The sequence below is a fragment of the Tarenaya hassleriana genome, unplaced genomic scaffold (assembly GCF_000463585.1).
Source record: "Tarenaya hassleriana unplaced genomic scaffold, ASM46358v1 Cleome4, whole genome shotgun sequence".
NCBI lineage: Eukaryota > Viridiplantae > Streptophyta > Magnoliopsida > Brassicales > Cleomaceae > Tarenaya > Tarenaya hassleriana.
Genome location: NW_010966881.1, coordinates 6033004 through 6058440, shown reverse-complemented (window position 1 = coordinate 6058440; position 25437 = coordinate 6033004). Strand labels below are relative to the sequence as shown.

The 25437-nt window shown below is 36.4% G+C and overlaps 5 protein-coding genes and 1 pseudogene across 5 annotated transcripts; 5 read left to right on the top strand and 1 right to left on the bottom strand.

The window, feature by feature from the left end:
- Positions 1-1807: 1807 nt before the first annotated feature.
- On the top strand, positions 1808-3130 carry LOC104824354. The gene has a single exon (XM_010556403.2). The coding sequence runs from the start codon at positions 2151-2153 to the stop codon at positions 2856-2858; it is 708 nt and encodes a 235-aa protein (XP_010554705.1). The 5' UTR covers positions 1808-2150; the 3' UTR covers positions 2859-3130.
- A 3901-nt stretch (positions 3131-7031) lies between these two features.
- Positions 7032-8785, top strand: LOC104824353 (LOB domain-containing protein 15). Its single transcript, XM_010556402.2, has 3 exons — positions 7032-7444; positions 7586-7841; positions 8262-8785. The coding sequence occupies exons 1-3, from the start codon at positions 7428-7430 to the stop codon at positions 8646-8648; spliced, it is 660 nt and encodes a 219-aa protein (XP_010554704.1). The 5' UTR covers positions 7032-7427; the 3' UTR covers positions 8649-8785.
- Positions 8786-10508: 1723 nt separating this feature from the next.
- LOC104824352 lies at positions 10509-12468 on the bottom strand. Its single transcript, XM_010556401.1, is given in 5 exon segments — positions 10509-10844; positions 11411-11471; positions 11619-11754; positions 12071-12201; positions 12204-12468. Coding segments are annotated over 5 exon segments (651 nt in total). The 5' UTR covers positions 12380-12468; the 3' UTR covers positions 10509-10697.
- Positions 12469-21246: 8778 nt separating this feature from the next.
- LOC104824350 (BTB/POZ domain-containing protein At3g56230) lies at positions 21247-22604 on the top strand. Its single transcript, XM_010556399.2, has 3 exons — positions 21247-21615; positions 21729-21878; positions 21962-22604. Exons 1-3 carry the CDS (start codon positions 21415-21417, stop codon positions 22418-22420), a joined length of 810 nt encoding a protein of 269 aa, XP_010554701.1. The 5' UTR covers positions 21247-21414; the 3' UTR covers positions 22421-22604.
- A 264-nt stretch (positions 22605-22868) lies between these two features.
- On the top strand, positions 22869-23582 carry LOC104824594 (putative BTB/POZ domain-containing protein At2g40440). Its single transcript, XM_010556689.1, has 2 exons — positions 22869-22997; positions 23085-23582. The coding sequence occupies exons 1-2, from the start codon at positions 22869-22871 to the stop codon at positions 23580-23582; spliced, it is 627 nt and encodes a 208-aa protein (XP_010554991.1).
- Positions 23583-24247: 665 nt separating this feature from the next.
- Positions 24248-25411, top strand: LOC104824349 (annotated as a pseudogene).
- Positions 25412-25437: the final 26 nt, after the last annotated feature.

Genomic DNA, 25437 nt, shown 5'->3' with positions numbered 1-25437 from the left:
ACCATCAAATTTTCACAAATATTTTATATTTTCAAATTATTTGAAAGAATTTAAAAAATGCTGATTTGTTGGTGTGCATAAATGTGATAAGTCTTTTTGTTCCACATTTATATGGACTACGTGAATGCAAGGGTGAGTCCTTGGATTGTTAAAACTATGTATAAAGAAAAATATTTATGACTGATTAAGACTCACTCTTAATCAAGATTTTTTTTTTATCCAATAATTTTAATTTATGGGCTCATGTTGGTTCGGCTGCACGTGACATAAACAAAACGACACGTGTTTCAAGGAGCCCATCTGGATTAGGTGGCTTAATTATTGACACAAAAATTTTAGGTATGGTTATTATGGAAAACATTTAAAAATAATGTCAATAAAAAGTGTTTCATTAAAATATATAAATCGGCTAAACTAAATGAAATCTTATTTTCATAAAATATTAACAAATCTATAATTCTGATTATATTTTCTGTTTAAAATAAATGGTTCTAAAATGTTGAATAATCATACTAAAATTCTAATAAAACAATATGCATGCAACATTTTGATATGATATCCTTATATATGTGTTATCTTTAATGTCTGTTCCCCATAAAATCCATAAATCTAAGTCTTCTTTATGCATATTTTATCTTGCATTTTTTTAAAAATTTATATTCAAATTCTAGTTTCTAATATTTAAAAACTTGACTAGAAATTTTGGATATTCCGTCCAACACAAATTTCCTTTACAAGTTTAAAAATTAAATAAAAAATCAGATAAAAAAACTTTAATAAAATATCGTTGTTGGATTATAGAGTTCGATATAGTGAAGACCCAAACAAGAAAAAAATTTAGATCGAGTAAAATGAAAGGAAAATGTATAGAAAAAGAGATAGAGAAATATAGTTTAAATAAATTATTCGGATAAATGAGCAAATTAATTAATTATTTGACTTGGTCAAACCGGAGATAGGATTGATATCCAATCAGAACATGTTAGATAATAAATTTAAGTGTAAAACTAATATTTTTACTAGATATCAAATCGCAAACTAGATTAAACACCAAAATGGAATTTATTATTAATTAATTTAGAAATGCAAAATAAATTAAATACTATAAGATAGTTAGGTGTTTGTTTTGATGGTTTGGAATTCATTTTAATATCAAAATATAAAAATAATAATATTTTTTATATTTTAAATTTTGGTGGCATGATATACATGACATATTGTGCGAAATTAAATTCGAGGAGCTCCCCTTATTCCCTCTAACCAACTTTCATCGCCATTTCCCTATCGAATTCAATCAAAATATCAGTAGGAAACAATGGACCGCTGCCGAAAATTCATTTATTGTGCACACATGGTCATGCTTAATCCAACGGTCCACATTAATCCTTACCATCCTCCTCAACATCCCCATCCTATCATCTTTAAAATACATATAAACACGTGGATTTTTTTCAAATTCACTATTATTATTATTATAGCCATGCACGGTGTAAATGACACCACTCATTAGTTATTTTTGGCTCGTATCTTTGTAAATGCTATGCATGTTAGAAATATGCCGAGACAGAAAATAATCATAAGATATTTTTTGAAAGTTAGATCGAAAATTTATGTGAACCATTAAACCATATAATTTACGCGGATGAGTAGGGATTGAACAATTAAAAAATAATAATAATAAAGAAGAAGAGTGATGGCATGGTCCATGGGCTAGCCCCCACTTATTTAAAACCTAACCATTTCTTGTCCTGTGTCATATTCATATATTGTCTTGTGTCCGGATTCAGTACGTGTCTCGTGCAAACATGTTCAACCATACAAAATTCCAAAAATAAAATTAAAAAGAAAGAAAGAGAGATTAAATATGAACATGACATGTGCTTACGCTCTCTGCAAATAGAGGCCCTTTAATTCATCCGCAAACTTCTCTTACTCGCAAAGCATCACTCTTCCAAAAATAGATGCGCCTTTGTCTCTGTGTGTATATGTTATATATGTGTTATATATACACAGCACTGATAAATAAAAAAATGTTTTAATCGCTTTTAGAAAACTTCGTCGTCGTCTTCGATCGGATCTCGCACTTTCTTTATCGACACATCGCAGAGAAACACAGAGACAAGAAACTGGCAAGATCGAAGATCTTGATAATGTCGGGAAGAACAGATGAAGAATCTGCAAGTAGGACGACGAATCATCAAGAAGAGGGATTCTTGTCATCAAGGGCATTGACGAAGGAGAACTCGAGGGCTAATTCTTCGTCGAGGGTTTATTACTACGGCGGAGCCACCGTGCCTTTTGTGTGGGAGACGTGTCCAGGTACACCCAAACACTCTCTCTTCTCTGATCCCTCTCGTCTTCCTCTCCCGCCGCCGCTTACTCCGCCTCCGTCCTACTTCTCCTCCGCTAACTTGTCGTCCAAGAAAAGGTGTCATGACAAGGTCCTGAAAATTAGACAAACCCACTTCCTAGCGAGTCTTTTCCATCTTAGGAAGAACAATAACGTAAAGGGTCATGCCTCTCAGCCATCGTTTTCATGGTCGTCCACGTCATCTTCAGTGTCCTCGTCATCATCTTCTTCGTGGTCACCTCCAGTTTCCCATTCGAAGAAATTAGGGTTCCATAGGAAGAATTTTTCTCTGCCCTGTTCGAGATCTCCGATTCCTTACGTTAAGGATGACGGCGAAGACGAGTCGGAGGCCGAGGAGGAGGAGATTAGGTCATCGTCGTCGTGGACATCGAATCTGTGTTACGGATCTAAAGGGGGGAAAAGAGGGTTTAGTTCTTCAATGGGGAGTTTGAAGAGGGCTCTATTTTCTGCCCGTATCAATGGATCCAAGTCAAGATCTTACCAGTGATGAATTGCTTGATCATGCGAATCTAGATTTACCTTTTTTTTCCCGTGTTCGTGAGTTCTTGTTCGTTTTTTTTTTTGTTGAAGGATCTTAATATCTGTAACGAGAAGATCCGAATTAGGTTTAGATTTTAAGGTTGGGTTTCATATTTGGTTTTGGGTTTCTCTCGTTGAACATCGTGTTTGATTTGTTCAATTCCAAAATCATATGTTTTGGACAAAATTTGTGTGGTTTTGATTAATCAAATTATCAATTGTGTGTTTTTATAATGTTTATTCTTATTTTCCGATCCAACTAATCCTTACACTATAAGAAGATATCATATGCCAATCTTATAATACTGTTACACTACATATTATTATGTTAATTTCACAAGTAAGTTTTTGTGGAAGATTTTTTTTTTTAATTTTCATTTTTTGGATTTTATTGCATCCTTGGAATTAAACAATTAGCATAAGATCTAACGTCAAGAAAATGTCGGCAATTGACTGACCACGTGCCTGCATTTATGGACCATCTCTGCAACTATCTTAAGTATGTATCCAATTTTTATCTAACATGAATTTGCTCATTTATTTCTCATTAGATATTCATTTAAATATTTCCGCGTTCCTTTTTGTGGGTATTGTTTGAAGAAGCAGTACTTTTAAAATTCACTCTACCAATAATTTTGGGTAGTGTTTTCAAAACTGTTCCGACCGGACCGACCGGTTGAACCGGTTATACTGTGCTCATCCCATCGATTCATTTTTAATTATAAATCAATTTTATATAATCATCATAATTTTATCTATTAATAATCTTAATAATTCGTTCCTCTTAATTCACAAATATTTCGGTGGTCCAAATGTTAATTTGCATAGCTTGTTTTTGGAATCTAGTTTAGAATAACATTTGTATAGGATTCCATATATATATGTATACACACACATATATTGCAGTGTATGTCAGAGATATTCAGCTTACACCGTTGGGAACATTCGAATGTCGCGAAATGATGTGACGAGAAGAGATCGAGTGAACATCTTAAGGTACGGTCGAAGTCTTTGATCAAGCGCGCACACACGTGTGGGCATACATAAGAAATTATATGATTTTTGTATGCATGTCGATTTTCTGTAAGCAATTTAGTGTTCTTATTTTTTCCGTATGTTTTGAAATTTAGATTTGTATTTTCATATGATTTAATAATCGAACATATATTTTGACGCTTGTTCTATATTTACAATTAAACCAAGTAACTGATATAGGGGGCGACTGGTTGCACCGCCGCCACCCGCAAACGGAGCGGTTGCGATTTTCGATATGTCGATTTTCTGTAAGCAATTTAGTGTTCTTATTTTTTCCGTATGTTTTGAAATTTAGATTTGTATTTTCATATGATTTAATAATCGAACATATATTTTGACGCTTGTTCTATATTTACAATTAAACCAAGTAACTGATATAGGGGGCGACTGGTTGCACCGCCGCCACCCGCAAACGGAGCGGTTGCGATTTTCGATGGTTGTGGGCGATTGAAAAACTGACTGGTTGAACCGCAACCAACCGCAACCGCAACCAAACTTGTGTTTTCTAATCGCAGCTTCCAACTTGCGTTTTGGTAGTGGTTTCCAGCGTTTTGACAAAAAAACTAAAATATTTTTATTAGAAATTATATAAAACATTAATATATATATTGGTGATGATTTTGTTTAGTGTTATGATTTGATATTATTTTTTAGTATTATATTTTAATAAAAAAAATATAATAGTATAATTTTTAAGTTTAATAATGATTATTTTTAATAATTTTTATAATAAAATTATTTTTTTATTTAAAAATAAATTAAATTGATAATATTTATATTTTAAATTTATTATTTAATTATTATAAATTTAGTAAATAATTTTTATCAAATGATACGAAAAATTTAATTAAAACTATTATAAAAAATTATTTTTAAATAATATATATTTTTTTAACAATTTATATCAAAACGCAACCGCAACCGTAATGAACCATTCACTTCTAACTGCATCCACCTGCAATCGCTACCAACAGCAACTTCTCAACCAGTCAGTACTAATCATTTATAATCGCTATCAAACGTTCTGAAAACGCTGCCACCCGCAACCGCAACCGCTGCGGTACAACCAATCGAACCCATAATCCTAGACTATTTTAAAATCGCGACATCCATATTCTAACAATAATTACCGAGTATCCTTGATTTGATTTTCATATATAGTTTTTATCTCCTAAATATTTGGAAGTTCGTTAAAGAATTTGATTAGATGTTCTCTTATACTATATTGTATTAATTCATGAAAAAATATTTACAATTCGTACTGTATAAACCAGATTCACCTAATAGTTATTTTTCGTGGTTTGGATTTATCTGGTTAAATCCGATCCGATACCTTAATTTTTTTTTTATTCTTCTTTTGTTAGTGCGAATATGCTCACATTTTGCACTAGATAATTATCATTGAATTCCAAATTTGATGACTCAAGAAACAAAGTTTATTTCCAACACATATTCGAGTTGAGTCTCCATCTGAGAAGATATATTCACATAGATTTTTACGGTTCTCTCAAATATGTAGTTGTTGAAAGTTCGATAAATTTACGGATTATCAAAAAAATTATGGAAGTTTTTTAGCGGTGCAGTAAAAAGATGAAAATGAAATAAAAACATAGAATAACATATTGAAATTTTTTTAAAAAAAATCACTACTACTCAGTAGTTTACAATGCGTCCAATTATATAAATTTTACTTTTATGTCCTGTCGACATTTCTATTTTCTAATTATTATACAAGAGATAATTCAGAAATTAAAGTTTAAGAAAAAGATATGCACAAATGAATTATTTATGTATTTATTAAGAAAACATATACCAATAAAATTGTTATTTGAATCACAATTTTGTTTTTAAAGAAAAAACTTTTCTTTTCTTTTCATGAAAGAGCTTTGTAATTTCAAATTGTCTAAATTTTAATTAAATAAAGAATGGGGAATGAAAATATATATAAAAAAACCCACCACGCATGTTGTTATAAAATGCAAGGAAGAGTAAACAAGTGAGAGATGAGTTAGGCTACAAATACGGGTCAAACAAGAATAATGTATAGTCTTTGGGTGCCTGCTTTGGTTTCTTGGAGTCTAAGCAATCTTCTTCTTTTCCTTTTTTTTTCAATATATTATATATATATAATATTTCGACAAAAATAAAATAAAATTATACATAAAAACAATGACAACTACTCTTTCACCGAATTTCCCCTCATTTTCACCACCCACTATAAGATATAAGAGCAGTGAAAGCTACAACTTTGAACAAGTGTTATAAGAAGATAGTGATTATTATATTATCGACCGAAGTGCTATTTTTATTTATTTTAATTCCCATTTCGTACATATGATACATAGAAAAACATAATTCTGACATAGGAATCAAACAGCTTGGCTACAAGCTGCTTGCATGTATGTATATATATATATATGTATGCAGTATGGATAAAGTTGCGGAATGTATACGTATACGGCAAAATCGACCGATAGGTAAAAATTATAATAGAATAATATAATATGATTAGAGATCATTTTCACAACAAGATCCCAGATACAGTCCTTCTCCATAAAGACGAAGTTTCATGATTATGACATAGAACTAACATGCCCAATTAATAGCCTTTGCCATAGCATCACCTCGTTCACTCTTCTATTGCAAAATATGAACAATCTCCATCTAAATAATTGCTTCGCTTGGCGTTATAAACTGGTTTCCAACCGCGTGGTTCTAAAACTAAATGCCCAGTTCGTGTAAGGGTAATAATGTAATTAACTGAAATTAGGGTGGTCCGACCAATATATATATAGTTTAGAATGGCCACCCCAAAGCATATAGATATATATATATATATATATATGGTATTTTCAAAAGCTTGAACTAAGGATCAGAGAAAAAGTGAAAAATATATATGTTTATTATATGGTTTTATAAATGGGAGTTGTGAATGAAGCAAAGCCCACATGCCGTCGTCACGGGAAAACGAACAACTTTAAATGGTAGCATTAAGCACGAAATCCATCTGTGTTGCCTGAAATTAAATGGGAAAAAAAAACAATTGAAAAATGTAACTATTCAGATAAATATTTTTTGTGTCAACAGATCTCAAAAGTCAAAGCATATTCAAGAACCCTCACGTGCTCAAGCAGTAGATTCCACTGCCCTTTTCGTCCTAACTTTAAATTTGTTTGGATTTTCATAGAGTGAGATTTCCTCCATGACAGATCTTTCAAAGAGCCCGCCCATGGATCTGAATTTATATATACATATATATATATATATATGTATGTATGTATGTATCTACTTATATTTACAACACATCGTGATCACTAAATCTCTTTACTTCGTATTATCTTGCCTTTAAAGCATTCATCGCTCGGGACAATCTTACACCACACCTCTAACTTAGAAGCTCTTAATTTGTTATATCTCTCTTTCTGCTTCTGTTGTTGTCTTTTCTCTCTTCTTCTTTTGCAAACTCCGTCCGTTTCCATAGACGGAGAGCATGCCTGCCTGAATGTCATCAAGGGAAAGGTAAGAAGCGAACATCTATCCCTATAAACCCTTTTTTTTTCTCTGTTAATTAATGATTTGATTTGGTCTGCCAAACAAATATAATATATGCTTTTGGTCCTAAGGATTCTCCTAATTTATCAAAACTCTCCATATGTTCAGGGAGAGATTTGATGAGGAGATAGGGAAGAAGATCAGAAGAGAAGCAGATGCTTGGATTCAAATGGCGGGAAGAAGACAAATGGCGTTTCCTCCCGGAGCGCTCAACACCATCACTCCTTGCGCCGCTTGCAAGCTCCTGCGCCGCAGATGCGCTCAAGAATGTCCCTTTTCCCCTTATTTTTCCCCCCACGAGCCTCAAAAGTTCGCGTCCGTCCACAAAGTCTTTGGTGCCAGCAACGTCTCCAAAATGCTAATGGTAAGTGTGTGTATATATATATGGACCATACATATTAAACTAGGAGTAGGTGGTCTTGTGGTTGTGGAAATACAAAGTGTTGTCCAAAAACTCAGAGTTCGAATCCTGACAATCATATATTATCAACAAAAAAAACTGTCTTGGTAGCACTTTGATGAAACAACTCAGACGTTCTTGAATCCCGATGAGCAGCTTTTTTCTCACAAATCTTTAAATCAAACTCATATTATTACCCATTAGTTCTTGATCTTGGTTTGAGGTTGCAAATCTTTTTAACTTTTTGCATACACTTGTAACCATCGATCGCTACCAATACACGAACATTTCGATCGATGAGCCCAAAGGTCGGACCTTATTATTACACCAAGAGATCGACATAACTCGTTATGTGAAAAACCCTAACACTTTTAACCTAATCAGGAAGTGCCCGAGAGCCAGAGAGCCGACGCGGCGAACAGTCTCGTGTACGAAGCCAACGTGAGATTACGAGATCCGGTGTACGGATGCATGGGCGCAATCTCAGCCCTTCAACAACAAGTTCAAGCCTTACAAATAGAGCTCGCGTCCATTCGGACAGAGATTCTCAAGTACAAGCAGCGAGAAGCCGTTACGATGATGCCTTCTAATTCCCAAGTGGCTTTGCTCTCCTCCGGCGCCGTCTCCGTCGTGGCTCCTCCGCCGCAGACACCACCTACTCCGCCGCCGCTTCCCCCTCCTCCTTCTTCTTCTGTTTTCTCTCAACCAATCACCGTGAGGCCCTTGGAGTACGGCGATATCGCAAGTGAGAATTCACCATACTTTGGATAATCATCACGTTATTTATTATACTAGCGAAAAACATATATATGAATTTATTTATTTTCAGTGATTTGTGATCTGCTGACCGCCGAAAATAATACAAGGGGAGAACAATTTATATTTATAATGATGCGGCGAGTTTTATATACATTCGGAAATCATAAAAATCGTGAATTAATTCAAGCACTATTTCTTTCTTCCATGCATCCGTTTTGTTCAATCGCTCTTCTAAATATTGTCTGAACAATAAAAAACGGTTGTAGAAATTAACATTTATTTTGTCTGTCTTCATCAGGGCGAAATTTACATGACGTACAATAAATAAATCTTTCTATTTATGATTTTGTGTTTGAAATTAATAGCCGTTTATAATCTGGTACATTCCTCTGTCTCTACATATATGTATATACATTGTTTTATGTATGCATTTCCTTTCGTCTTTTGCGTGCGTGTGTGTATATTAGGCTGTTCCAAAGTCTTCATATTTTTACAATGAAAAACGGAATTCATTGGTTTCGTTTTTTTTAAAAATAATTGTTTCATAAACTAAATAACATGTTTGCATGTTTCCTAAATTTTAATTATCTCTTATGTTTTTTTATTCGCCAGGGAGAAATTTGTAATTCTTTTATAGTACGTAGTATATGGTTTTGTTACTTAAAAAAATACGATTTATATTAAAATTTCATAGTAAAGTTGTTCACTTTAGATTAGATAATTCTATCTTGTTATAGAGAAATATACAAAATGTATAAAACATTTTTTTTGTGTGTATGGAAATACATGATCCACTTGTGTCTAAATACAAAGAATTATTTTGGCAACTACGATGAAAACTTAATGAATCATGCATCTTAATTAAAATATGAAATATCATAGTTGTAGAGTCCAAGCAATCTAATATTGCTTTACGACATATATAGAAAAGCTACTTGCACCAAATTTTGTACTATCTGTTGTGTATGAGCGTGTATATATATTGAATCTATAAATTAATTCTTTTGTTTACATATTTCTAGCGAAATTTGGAATTTTTTCTTGCGTTTTGAAGTTTTCCGAATTTCAAATTTTTGTATGAAATGCTCAAAGGACAAACTCCGCTACCGAAAGAAAACTTATTAAATATATAGTATATGTAAGTTATTCGCCACAAAAAAGCAATATCATCAAATAATATTTTACATTATTAACATAAATAAAAAAAATCTGGTTATGATTGATATTTAAATTGTTGGTGGCTCGCATTATAATTATGTATTTCGAAATCCCATTCAAATCGTTTGTACATTAACCTATGTATATATATATAGTTGAATTCAAATCAACATGGAACACTCAAAGTCAATTCCTCAAATCTGTAATATGAAGACCTTCTTGACTTCAGATTTGTGGCTGATGGTTTTTTAAGGTCCATATATATATATATATATATAATTCATGGGATGTGGCATTTGGTCCAATGTCACGGTAGCTTCAAATCATGGCATCTAAAACATAATATAAACCTTGCCCTAAGGGAAACATATCCACGTGTCCCAATCCCTCGTACTGCCTACTCATAATCCAATTAAACCCCTCATTTCATGTCATTACAAAAAATGTAAGCCCCTCTCCACTTTGAACGCATTTTTACCACTATCCATTACTTACACTTTAACAACATTGGACCGAATCAATAAACGTTGGAAAATATTATTCAATGCTGACCAAAATTCTATGTATGAATCTAAGAACCTTGAAAAAACCGTATCTAATATCATCTTCTTGTTGTCTATATAGATCAAAAAACGTCTTCTGAAAAATACTAATCTAGTATTCCTAGGATAAGATACGATGGGTCAGCAAGTATTATAAAGGACAGATCTTCTGTATTCACAAAACTGGACAACTGTTTGGGTTAAGGGCCAGTTAAACAGGAGAAAGGGGGGTTGACAAAACTTTGCCGGTGTTTGACTTTCTTTTGTTTTTTCGGGGGGTTGAGAAGACTTGTAGCTATACAGTGGTACTACAGGGTTATGGTGCCTTAAAAGTCGATATATACCGTAAATGATTCAAAATTTACTCCAAGTCGCTGGTAGAAGTTACCTCCTCTTCTGGCAGTTCAAAGGCGTCAATCTCAGCGAAGTAAGCTCGCTGTTGCTCGATAAACTCCTGCGGGAGTGTTTGCCGTGCACCATCCCGGTTGCGCTTTCCCTGACGCTGCCTCTGGGATGAAAACGTTACACGATTTCTAAGAATTACATTTGGGTAACCAATAATGTACACTCAGTTAGGTTTTGAGAAAACACTGTAATATAATTCCGTGACCGAAGATTCAATCAAAGCAAATGATGGGAACACAACTAGCGAAATTTACGATACTGCAGAACAAGAACATCTCATAAGAATATTCCAAGACTACCTTTCAAAATGTTTGACAAAACAGAAGCATGCTCTCTTGAAACTATGTTGGGGAATTAGTAAAACAACGATGCAGCAAAGAGATGAAGGTTGAATTAGATGACGCACAATGATCAAAATTCCGTTAGCAAATTGAAATTTTAACGATATCAGAGTTAAAGGTCGAAACAGGGATACACAACAATCAAAATGTTCAACTACGATAAGCGATAACAAACAAAGCGTTGTAGCGAAGTTCAAGCCAAGATCGCAAAAATTTACCTCAGAACCGTGAAACTTTGATAGGCAACACAAAAAGGCCATATAACTTGACAACCAAAATCCTATCTTTCATTCTGATAAGTATATGATTAGAGCTTCCTGAAATTCACCTTTTCCCGAGCTGTAGTTAAGGGTTTGGACGTGTTTTCATCTGCTCGGTGTGTTTTCCCCCTACGATACAAATTTTGAAAAGAATCACCAACAAATGCAATATTTGAATTTATATAGGGATAGGGATCATTGTGAACTAAATTTTCCATGGTTTAGCGAATTCGATGCATATGATATTCAAATTTGCACTCTGATCTACTGTCATACCTAGAGCGGAAAACTGTATTTGTGAGAGGGCAATCCACTGGATCCAAGGCAGTGATCTCTTTACTCTTCCTCTTTACAGAATCCTTTCTTCTGGTGTAAACCGAATGAGGCTCAACGATCTCCTTGTGACCAATGTCTAAGAATATAAGATCTCTCAAACATCAGCTTACAGCAAAAGGACATAACTAAGACAAAGATATCACCAGAACTAATTACATGGAAAATCAGCTTGATATCAATTTCTTCTCCGCTTAACACTCGTTCTTCGAAAGAGGACAATGCAGAGATAATCCAACCATTCTTCCTTTATGAGAAAAAATCCCACATCAAATGACTCGAAACAACAAATTTAACCCTAGAACCCTCAAAGCCTCAACCCAGATAACCAGAGGAAATCAAAGAACCCCACGAAAGCTAACACATAAAAAAAAAAATCGCGGAGAAGAAAATACCTCGAACAGAGCGAGAATTACGGGAATGAGATGGAGTGGTGGTCGGAGAAGCTGGATCGGCAGAGCTAGGGTTTGCGACGGCCGTGACCTGACCCCGGGAAACGCTTCCGGGGACAAAACTGGATCTGTTACCGTCGTGTTATCAATTATCCTATTAAGAGATGAAGCGAGAGATGGATTCGCCGATTTGACATCAGTAACGGAGAAAGAAGAAGACGACGGCCGACGAAATCTGGAGACCACCGTGTTGGTGCAATCTGCAAGCGGCTTCCTCCGTATTCTTCCTCCGAGAGACCGATCAGCTTCCATTTTCGTTTTTCCGAAGTGATTTCACCGGAATCTTCAAAATCACCCGAGGTTTTTGGGCAGGAGTTGATGCTATTCCAGTCACGGTTAGGCGGGAAAGTTCCGGCTCGAAGGGGGATAGACGAGATCCTCGCAGAAAAGCCCAGATATGGGCCGAAATATATTGGGCCTACATAAGCCCAATAAACATGACGGGTTATAATTTATATATAACTTGTGTGGGCCTTATCGCCCGAGGGAAGACGTAGTTATTTTATTTAGTATATATGGCTTCTGTAGAATAAATGCCTGAAACCATGAAACCTTCTGGGTAAAACAGAGACTTCATAATAGCTGAAGACTTGGTTTCAAACCAAGGGTTTAATCTGTTTGGGAAAAAGGCAGCGTCTTCTTCTTCTCCGTCTGCTATATATTGGGTTGTTAGCTTCCAGAAGAAAAAGCTAGTTCTTTCTGTAATCTGTAATCCCAAGATCAATAAGAACCTCTCTCTTCCTTTCGAGACGTAGGTACGATTACACTGATCGTACTGAACTCGTTAAATCTCTTGCGTCTTTTAGATTCTGTTCTTCGATCTCTGGCTTTTTTCCTGTTCTTCGAGAGAAACAATAGAGAGTTTCTGTTTTGCGTGAGTTCGTGGTGAGGTCTGATTCTTGCGCAATTACAAGTGGTATCAGAGCCCGGTTACTTGGGGCAATCGAAGAATTCTGTGATCGATCGTGAAGAATTGTAAGAATCGAGAAAGAAGGTGAAGATGGCAGTTCCGGTACAGAAGTTGGATGTTGAGAAGTTCGATGGGAAGAATGATTTTGTTCTCTGGAAAGAAAAAATTCAAATCGGCTTGGAGATTATGGGTCTTCTTGATACCTTGGAAGATAACCCAGAAGACTGGAAGATCACGCACGATACAAGACCTGGTAAAGAGGACCAGACTCCTCGAGTTGGGGTGATGAAGGGGGACGCAGATATGGACTCGTCAATGACTTCTGATGTAGGATCTGGAGTGACGACAAGTTCGATTGGATCAGAAGGAAAATCATCTGGTGGTAGAACATATCAAGAAAGATCAGAAAGAAGCAGAAAGACTCGAAACTTGATAGTTCTGTGTCTTTCCGATCAGATTCTAAGGAAAGTGATTCATGAAAAGACGGCGTACACAATTTGGAAATCACTCGAGAGAATGTTCCTGGAACAATCATTACCAAACCGCATGTATCTGATGCAGAGGATCTCAGGGTTCAAGATGAATGACAGAAAAACGATAGAAGAAAATCTGGATGAATTTCAGAAGATATTATCTGATCTCCAGAGCTTGCAGGTGAAGATTGAAGAGGAATATCAGGCGGTTTACCTTCTAAATTCACTCCCGCCAGCATATGATCAACTGAGAGAAGTGTTGAAATACTCTCGATCTACCATAACCCCAGAAGAGGTTAAAGCTGCAGCTAGATCTAAGGAAATGGAGCTCATGGCTCAAGGAAAGATTGGTAAAAATCAGAGTGATGGCCTAAACATCAGAGGGAGATCACCATTTCGGGGCAAGAATGGTTCCAAGAAGGGCCGTTCACGGTCCAAATCCAGAAATAAGGACTCGGAATGCTGGCACTGTGGAAAAAAGGGACATTTCCGCAGAGATTGTTATGCAAGAAAACGAGAATCAAATCAAAATGATTCTGATAAAGAGGAAGCAGATGTGGTCAAAGGAACAAGATATGATTCAGAGGTGCTAATCATACAAAAGACAGAGGCCCTCACGATGCCAGCTCGTGATGTGGAAAACGAGTGGGTATTAGACTCAGGCTGCACTTTTCATCTCTGTCCACGAAAAGAGTGGTTCTCCGAGTTTAAGGACGAACCCATCGGAATCGTAATGATGGGAAATAACTCAACCTGTAGAATAAGAGGTGTGGGTAATATACGAATCCAAACACACGATGGATCAGAGATTACCCTGTCACAAGTCAGATATGTACCTGACCTGCGAACCAATCTCATCTCGCTTGGAACTCTGGAGTCTCAAGGTTGCTGGTACAAGTCACAAGAAGGATGCCTGAAAGTAATCAAAGGCTGCCGCACAGTGCTGAAAGGAACTCTGCAGAATGGGATATATATCCTAGAAGGGAAAACCATAACGGGCGAAGTTCACAGATCAAAGGTTCAAGACAAAACTAAGGTCTGGCATAGCAGACTTGGGCACATGTCATACAAGGGCATGGAAATCTTAGCTCGAAAAGGAGTTATCGATAATGCAGAAGTGTCGAATCTCAAGTTCTGTGAACACTGCATTTTTGGAAAGTCCCATAAACTAGTGTTTGGGACAGGACAACACACCTCAAAAGGAGTATTGGACTACGTACATTCAGATCTGTGGGGATCAGTTTCTACAACTCCATCACTGTCAGGGTACAAGTACTTCATGACTTTTGTGGATGACCACTCCAGAAAGGTATGGATATATTTCTTGAGATCAAAAGATGAAGCTTATGACAGGTTCCTAGATTGGAAAATATTGGCGGAAAGACAAACAGAGAGGAAACTCAAGGTCTTGCGAACTGATAATGGACTCGAGTTTTGCAACAGAAAATTCGATGATCATTGCAGAACACAGGGGATTCTGAGACACAAGACATGTGCATATACTCCGCAACAAAATGGAGTCGCAGAAAGGATGAATCGCACTATCATGGAAAAAGTGAGATGCTTTCTGTCAGAATCTGGTCTGCCTCAACAATTTTGGGCAGAAGCAGCATTTGCTGCAGTTCATGTAATAAATAGAGCTCCATCCACTGCATTAGACTTCAAAGTGCCAAATGAGGTATGGTCCGGGAGAGACACAAGTTATAGTCATCTAAGACGTTTTGGTTGCATAGCCTATGTACATGGAGACCAAGGAAAGCTGCTACCACGAGCAAAAAGGGGAATTTTTGTGGGATATCCATCAGGAACAAAAGGATATAAAATCTGGTATCCTGATGAAGACAAGATAGTGGTAAGTCGACACATCAAGTTTGATGAGGAAGTCGTGTTTAAGGACTTAAACAAAATAGAATCAAAACAGACTTCCTCACAAGACACTAATGTCAGCAAGACAGGACAACTGCCCATTTTACTGGAAAATGAGAAAACCGACGGAACATGGGAGCGAGGTGGAGTTACCAAGAACTCAGAAAAGCCAGAAACGCCAAAGAAAGAGACTGAACCAAGTCCATCAGATGAGGAAATAAGAAAGATACACGAATCAGGAGGCAGTCCTCCAGAGGAAGAAATGCAAAGATTGATAGACTATGTTCTAGTACGAGACAGAGAAAAGCGACAGATCAAGCCTCCAGCCCGATTCAGAGAGGATGACTCAGCCGCATTTGCATTCTCAGTATCTGAAACCGTCGAGATTTCTGAACCTAAGAACTACAGGGAAGCTAAAGCTCACAAAGATTGGAGAAAATGGGAACAAGCTATGAAGGAAGAAATGGAATCTCTGCACAAGAATGAGACATGGATCCTGACAGCTCCGCCAAAAGAAAAAAGGATCATAGGTTGCAAATGGGTATTCAAACTTAAACCAGGGATACCAGGTGTGGAAAAACCAAGATTCAAGGCAAGATTAGTAGCAAAAGGGTTCTCTCAGATTGAGGGAGTGGACTACACCGAGATCTTCTCCCCTGTGGTAAAACACGTGTCTATCCGTGTGCTGCTATCAATAGTAGTGTCCCAAAATCTCGAGCTTGATCAGTTAGATGTTAAGACAGCTTTCTTGAATGGCACATTAGAGGAGCAAATATACATGGAGCAACCCGAAGGCTTCTTGAAACCTGGAGAAGAACATAAAGTTTGCTTGCTGAAAAGGTCACTTTATGGCTTAAAACAGTCACCGAGACGTTGGAACATAAGGTTCGACGAGTTTGTTCAAATGCAAGGCTTCACCAGGTCCTGTTTTGACCCGTGTGTCTACTTCAAGAAGGATAAGTGCGGTGCCATGATGTATCTAATGGTGTATGTCGATGACATGTTAATTGCTGGAAAAGACAAGATAGAGCTGCTGAGATTGAAACAGAATTTGGGGACTGAGTTCGAAATGAAAGATTTAGGACCCGCAAGAAGAATGCTTGGTATAACTATAACAAGAGATAGATCTGGTGGGTCGTTAATTCTGACTCAGAGTGACTACTTAGAGAAGGTATTGGCTACATTCAACATGGAAGATTCGAAACCAGTTCAGACACCTCTTGGCTCACATTTCAGACTGTGCTCTTCCAAGAAACCAGAGGAGTTTGATCAGAAGTTTGCTGATTCAATTCCGTATGCTAATGCTGTAGGGAGTGTGATGTATTCCATGATTGGCACAAGGCCAGACCTTGCATTCCCTGTTGGAGTCATCAGTCGATTCATGGGAAAACCTGAAAAGGAGCACTGGGAAGCAGTGAAATGGGTTCTGCGCTACATAAGAGGAACCACTGGTTATGGTCTGAGATATACAAAGCCAGTATCTATGAAAGTGGTTGGCTACTGTGATTCTGATTTTGCAGCTGACCTTGATAAAAGAAGATCAGTAACAGGTTTTGTCTTCACAGTAGGAGGCAATGTAGTTAGCTGGAAATCAAGCTTGCAGAGTGTTGTAGCGCTTTCAACGACCGAAGCAGAGTATATGGCATTAACCGAGGCTGTGAAGGAGAGTCTATGGCTAAAAGGGCTGATGAAGGAACTTGGTTTCGAAGAAGAACCAGTTGAAGTCATGTGTGACTCGCAAAGTGCATTGGACTTATCACGGAATAGCGTTCATCATGAACGTACGAAACATATCGACGTTAGACTCCACTTCATCCGGGATATTATTGCTCAGGGATCAATTCAAGTGAAAAAGATTCATACTGAGGAAAACCCTGCTGATTTGCTGACAAAGACAATCTCGGTGGGTAAGCTTAGTAAACTGCTGGACTTGCTCAAACTTACAGATACGTAACATCTGTAAATAAGGGAGAGAGAGAGAGGATGGCTCGAAGTGTTGGTGACAGAGCCATGATTCTCAGGCAAGGTGGAGATTTGTAGAATAAATGCCTGAAACCATGAAACCTTCTGGGTAAAACAGAGACTTCATAATAGCTGAAGACTTGGTTTCAAACCAAGGGTTTAATCTGTTTGGGAAAAAGGCAGCGTCTTCTTCTTCTCCGTCTGCTATATATTGGGTTGTTAGCTTCCAGAAGAAAAAGCTAGTTCTTTCTGTAATCTGTAATCCCAAGATCAATAAGAACCTCTCTCTTCCTTTCGAGACGTAGGTACGATTACACTGATCGTACTGAACTCGTTAAATCTCTTGCGTCTTTTAGATTCTGTTCTTCGATCTCTGGCTTTTTTCCTGTTCTTCGAGAGAAACAATAGAGAGTTTCTGTTTTGCGTGAGTTCGTGGTGAGGTCTGATTCTTGCGCAATTACAGCTTCGACATAAAAGTAACATACAAGATTCAAGATTTATTTATTAATTTGATTTATAGTACACCCTAAACTTGGGATTCAATGAACCATTAAATACATCGTGTTCGATGAACTTGTTTCTTTATTTGCATTTTTTTTATTATCATCGCATATAGATTAATCTAATCGAGGTTAATGATTAATAATACTACTAATCTAATAACGCGGCGATGATTTAATAAATGAACATAATTGACTGATGCATTACAATCAAGCATATCATTATTTGTTGGAGGTGTTACAAAAAATAATGAAAATACGGAAAAATAATATACGATCGAATTTAAACAAAAAAAAATACGTCGAAATTCGTATAAGTATAAAAATCTTGAATTGATTCAAATGTATAAAGATAAGAGAGAAATATTTACCGTACGAAAGCATGTAATTATTTTATAAAAAACATATCCACAAATTGACAACCGCGGAAAAAGAAGATCTACACAAATTCAAGAAGAAAACCCACCGGATTCCTTCTTTAACTCATTTTTTTTCCTTTTGGAAAGCTAGATTTACCTTTTCTTATTATTTAATTAATTTATGAAACATGTGAAAAGCTAAGGAGAAGAAGAACGTACAAATACAATGAAACGTTTCAAGAAAAGGGAAAAGCGAGCGGTGGTGTGGCTCCTGGTTTCGATGCGCACGCACACAGCAAAAAAAAACCCACAAAACCCATTCTTGTCAAAAGTCGGACCATCCAATTTCATGATTCTCCTGAAAACCAGATACTCTCTCGGCCACTTGTTTACATTTTTTCACCCAAAATCATATATATGCAAATCCCGTGGGCCATCACTGCCCTCTCTCTGACTACACAGTCATATCCATTTGTGTATATATATACACACATCCGTCGAGACCCACAAAATCTCAGAGCAAGATTCAATAGAGAAGAAGAAGAAGGAGAGTGAAAATGGAGGCCGTCCAATCTTGGGTTTCAAAGCACAAGCTTGCTAGTGTTGGTATGTTATCTCCTTTTAGATTATCATCAACAGTATATTAACTTTTATCCTTCACAATGAGAGCTGCATACACATATATATATATATATACACATACACATATACTCAGAACCAATTAATATGGGCATCTATCTTTTTTTTTATAATCCGAAAGTTCACCGGATTTTTGACCTACTACATCTACCAGAACACCGAAAAATTCCCGATGAATGTTTTTCTCCACTCTTGGATTTAAACGTAGGATAAGAGTATGATTTGCATGTCTTCTCACTACTTAACCACCCAAATTTGAATATCTATTTTGTCTGTCAACCAATCGTATCAATGGAGTTGTTTTCCGTTCTGTATCTTGGATACTATATCTCAGATTCATTATAGCAACATTACTTCATATTAGACTTATTTATTGTGTAATGTGTGTTGATGGATCAAAACATTATCATATGGATATGGTAAAAATCTCTGTTTAGTTTGTTGCGTGAATTAATAAAAAATATATAATGTTGGTAACAGGAGCAATGTGGGCATCGGTACTCGGAGGATCATTGGCTTATGCACGTACCACTGCAGCTCCACTCAAACCCAGCCTCAGACTTATACATGCAAGGTATATATACCTATACCCATTTTGGGTTCGATTCGAATTTAGTTTATTTCAAGGTGGAATCTGATTTGTATAAAAAATAAATCTTGGGTTTGGGGCAGGATGCATGCACAAGCAGTGACACTGGCAGTGCTATCAGGAGCCGCCGCCTACCATTACTACGAGAGGAGCGGCCGAGAGGAGCCGCCGAGCCATGAGAAACCTTAAGCTCTTTTTTATTAAATGGTGCAGTCCCTATGATAATGATGAAAAAAAATGGACTCTGTGCTCCTTTATGCATCCGATAAATAAATGGAAAGTTTTTAAATTTTGAACCCATTATTATTATTATGACGTAAATAATGACGCATGCATGTACGGTTGATAATGAGAGATGGGCCTTTTAATCTCTTTCCCCTTTTTTTTGGGAGCGTCGCTAAAAGCCCACTCAATAAATTATCAATATCAAGCCCAATCAAAGGGAAATATTTCATTTGGATTGGTAACCCAGCCTAATAACATTTTTTTTAAAACCAAATTAACCGATTTACAATATATGAAAAAGACAAAACAATAAGATAAAAAGAAATATATTTTTAATTACAATCAAATTTAATCAAACCGGAATTTTTAACAACGGAATAATAATGAAATAGTAAAGGAATGGATATATATATATTTTTTATAAAACTGAAAAAAATATACCGGAAATAGACAAACTGAAACTGAATTTTAAAAAATATGCTCACCTAAGCTTACCGATCCTTGTAATATAATTTTTGAAATTATAAGAATTTGTAGAATATTTGAGAAAAATGTGTCCCAAACTCTCCTCCACAATAAGAACCCAAGTCCAAATTTACGAAATACCTGCAGAAAAGTTGTTGTATTCTGTTAAAATATATGATACAAGTATAAAAATGAGATGGATTTTGATGTTTCTTACACGGATTGGTGTACGGATGAATCTTGTAAAACGTTTGTTGACGTTTTTGGAATAAATTCAAACTATGGGGTCATCATAAGCAAATAGTTTAAACCATGAGGGTATAATTGAAAACATATGCCTTTTCCTTCATCAAACAGACAGGTTGGCTCTTCGAAACTTCAACCCTTTTATTTTCATATTTTGGTTTCTGTTTACTCAATATATTTTAAATAACGAAATCAAATATAAAAGTAACATAAAAATTGAATAAAAATATTTTAAAAATGAATGTTTTCAATAAAAATCAAATGCCAAATGAATTCAATTCAAAATCTAAAACACGGAAAGGAATAGGTATTTTTTTAAAATAAAAAAAAATGAATTATGAAACCAACCCAAAAATCAACACTGTGCACTAAGCATATTTGCTGTTGAAAGGTTGGACAGTCATTTTCTTATTCCTACCTTTGAGCCATTTAGCTTTTGATGTTATCATGTCTCATTATTACATAAAAGATCCTCTCTAATTAATTATACTCTCTACTTTTTTCACGAAATATTTGAATTTACTTGCATTCATGTTTTTTTTTTAAATATACTAAGTAGAACCAAAAGGGAAAAAAAACATGCAATGAAATCATGAGCAAAGCATGCAATAAACAAATAAATGTAAAGGAAAAAAAAAGTAGAATAAGTTATCCATATATATATATATATATATATTGATTAATTGTGGATGAAGGTTCCCAAGCATATGCACGTCCAACTATACAACTCCTCAAGATTCGTTATAACGACTAATCATTTCATTTTCTTTTTTCATACGACAAAACTCCTTAGGGAACAATCATTGCAAGCTCATATTATAAGGGTATGTATCCAAATAGATTATTCATGTTAAATAAAAATAAGTTTGCATAATGGAACCATCCGACCAACCCTTGAAGAATAATTCACGACTTGAGTTCAAAGGAAGAAACTGCTCCTCCACTTCTTCTTCTTCTTCTTCTTATTCTGCTTCATCATCATCATCATCATCATCATCGTCGTCATTGGAATCATTGCAGAGGAGACAAAGAGAGAAGACCGGAAAGACTGTAATGGATTGCTCAATCTGCACAAAAATGCCGGCCATTTTGAGGCCGCCGAGGAATACGATATGCGGGTCGTGCTACGAAGGGGCCAGAAGCATAATCATGCTCTTGAACAAGCTCGAAAACTCCAATGAAGACGTGAAACCAATCGATAAGTCCAACCTTAATTATGGCCCTTCTCTTTCTTCTCCTTTGATCTCTTGCGAGGCAAGCTCCGTATATACGCAATCTTAATTATCTGTGTATACGATCAATCCTTTGAAAATTTAGTTATCTGTTATAGATATCATTATAGTTTTCTTATATATTATCAATATCAGCCTCAGCCGTTGGGGAATGTGATCAAATGGATGAAACGCATGAAAGAAACAGAGGAAGGGTTGAACAAGAAGATAAGGTTCTTGAGCAATTTCTCCTCGGCTTTCCAACAACAGCTTCATACCGATATTCCTGCTCACAGAGCCTTGCTGGTAATCAACGAGAACCGATCGATACCTTGCGATGCAAGCAACTTCTGTTTTTTATCCTTATATATTCCATGTTATATGTATAGGCTTCAAGGTCAGAGATCTTCAAGAACATTCTAGATTCAGACCCATGCAAAACCGCCCCTGAAGACTCCATAACTCTCCAAGAACTGAACTCCGAGGAACTCCAAACCCTATTGGAGTTCCTGTACAATGGGACATTGCCTCAAGACAAGTTACAGAAACACGTCTACGCACTGTTTATCGCAGCCGACAAGTACATGATTCCGTACCTGCAAGAGTTCTGTGAACAACACATGTTGTGGTCCTTAGATATTTCCAATGTTCTTGACGTTCTCAGCGTCTCGGATCTTTGTCTGAACAAGAGGTTGAAGGAAACCGCTCTCGGATTCGTAGTGAAGAACATGGACGATGTTGTTTTCTCGGCCAAGTACGAGGCTTTTTCTCACAAGAACAATCATCTGTGCGTGCAAATCACGAGGGCGTTCTTGATGGATACGAAGAACAAAAGATGTAATCAGTGAGAAATTAACGGACATGTAGAGAAAATTTCAAAATTCGTTACTGTTTTTTTTTACTGTGTGATCGTATAGTTGTTACGTGTAAGAATGATATAGTTTGTAAAAACGATGTCCAAAGAAATTACATTCCTCCAACTCCTCGGGAAACGATTATTGCACGGTTTCTATATATGGTTTTCCAAAGTTTTCCAAAGTTCACATTAATACCATTGAAAATTTGAGAATAATTCATATGGACTTGTCATTTCCAAGTTTTTAAAAAAAAAAAAAAAAAAAAAAAGTAGATGCAAAAACACTAGCCTATAAATCAAGCAAACCCATGCACTCGAGGCAGAGAAAACGAGGTAATTTTGCTGTCCTTTGTTTTTTGATTCATTGCTCTGTTCGCTTTCTGAGAAAATGCAGGTCGATTTTCTGAGAATCTTTTCTCTTTGCTTTGCAGTGTAGGAAAATGGCGACTCAAGCTAGCTTCGGCTTTTTCCCCGATGCATTGTTCAATGCGTACAAAGAAGGGCGGCACGCCGATGTACGGCTCAAGTCTGGAGACGGCCATGTCGTCAACGCCCACAAACTAATTCTGGTATCTTCTTCTTACAATAAACGTATACTATACGGTCGGTCGTAAATCTCTTTTCTTTGTCATGAACGTTTTGTTTACGTTATTCAGTCGACGAGATCGAGGGTGTTTAGGGATATGTTGGAACCAGATGAATGCAAGACCTCGAACGAGGAGACCGTCACTCTATCTGAGCTGAAGCACGAAGAGTTAGAGGCTTTTATTGAATTCATGTACAAGGGCTCCTTGCCTCATGACAAGATGAAGCAGCATGTTCGCTCGCTCTATCTTGCTTCGGACAAATACGATGTCCCCTATCTTGAAGATGTTTGCAGTAACCACCTCGTATCGTCACTGGATTTGTCGAACGTTCTCGAAGTTCTCGAGCTTTCTTGCATTTTCCCGGACATCTATCTCCAGAATGCTGCGTTAGGTTTTGCTGCCAAGAATGTGAAGGAGATTGCTTTGTCAGCTCAGTTCAATGCGTTTGTTGGGAGAAACCCTAACCTTGCTGTGAAGATCATGCAGGCTTCTTTAAATCTTACCAGTAATAGTACGTGCAGTCGGTGCCGTGGGTATGGATCCGGAATTTATGGCGATGATTATTAGAACATTATAATTATGATGGAATAAAAATTTATTTGTTATCAGTAAATTTAAAGATTTATTTTAAGAAAATAAAATCAAATATATAGTCCTCGCAAACTAATTTATAATAACTTGTATGTTTTTTTTTAAGATTTATTTGAGAAATAAGACATCAATTAAATTTTTTGTCAACTACAACTAAACACACTATAAAAAAACTCAACAAAGAGATGCTGACAATTACAAAAGTTTCAAGATATTATAAAGATACTATTGTAAATCATATAATATGGGCCGTAGGCCCATAATCTACTTTTATTACACGCGAGGAGACACTTGATGGGCCCTAACGTGTCCATCCAGGCCCATTTGTAAATCATCACAGGATATTGTTCTTTCTTTGTAACTAATTCGTCTGTTGTGCCCCTATATACTACTCCTGTTTAGTTTTAAATGATGTTTTGGAGTCAATTGTTTGTTTTAAAATAAATGACGTTTTTGTATTTTTTATGTATTTTTTTATACTTTTCCCAAAATCAATGGAAATTACATTGTGCGAGAGAAAAAGTTGTGATAATTAAAAAGGGTATTTTAGATACAATAATATGTGTGCTAAAAGTTAAAACGTCAAATAAAACTAAACTGAGGGAGTAGTAAATAAGAGGTTAATTCATCCATTGGACGACTTCATTTCCAATGTTTTCCCCCAACCAAAAAATAAATAAAAAGTAAATGCAGAAAGACTATATGACCGTACATCTTCTCCATGAAGTAGCAGCTTGCCAATAAATCAAACAAATTCAGAATATCCTTTGCTTTTGCTTCATTAGTCCCTTTGCTTGTTGAGAAAACGCCGGTCGATTTTCTGACAATCTTTTCGCTTTTGTTTGCAGTGTAGAAAATGGCAACATTGGTTGGCCCATTGTGCGGTTGATACATATATATGTATATATATATTCTCTCCGTTTTCTCAAGGGCAACATCGCTTTTGTTTTTCTGAAATTCTCTCCGTTTTCTTCTTCCAGTTCTAGAAAAATGGCTGAACAGACCAACATGAGCGTTTTCTCAAGGGCATTGTTCGAGGCCTTCAAAGAACAGTGGCACGCCGATATCAGGCTCAAGCCGGGAGACGATGAAGACCCCGTCCACGCCCACAAGCTAGTTCTGGTATCTTCTAAGTGGAAACTCGTCATTTTTCTTGTAATAAAAGAAAAAAAACATTTGTATGGTCGATGAGTCGCATTTATTGATGAAACAAGAACAGATATAGATGTCTTTTCACTGTCCTAAAACGGCAAATATCTAATTCATGAGACTGTGCTATGTTCTGTAGGCGGCGAGATCGAAGGTGTTTAGGGACATGTTGGAAGAATGCAAGGCTCCAAAAGACGAGATCATCACCCTCTCTGAGCTGACTCAGAAAGAGCTGAAGGCTTTTCTCGAATTCATGTACAGGGGATATACGTGCCTCCTTCGAAGCTGAAGCAGCACGTCCGTTCGCTATATCTCGCCGCGGATAAATACGAAGTTCCGTACCTGCAGGAGGTGTGCAGAAACCACCTCATATCGTCTCTTGAATCGTCAAACGCTCTCGACGCTCTCGAGCTCTCCGAAGTTTTCTCGGACAAAGCCCTCCGTGACGCTTCCTCCGATTTCGTAATCAGGCATATGAAGGAGATTGTGTTTTCGGAAAGGTTCAAGGGATTTGTGAATAGGAGCCCTAATCTTGCCGTGGAGATTATGAAGGCGTTCTTGAGTGAAGTGAGAAATAAGGGATATTGTTTCTCTTAGATATTGCGATTGTGATCTTTCTCGATTATACGAAATTAAACCCTAATGTATCTTTTTGAAATTGCACTTTAATCCTTTTATTCTT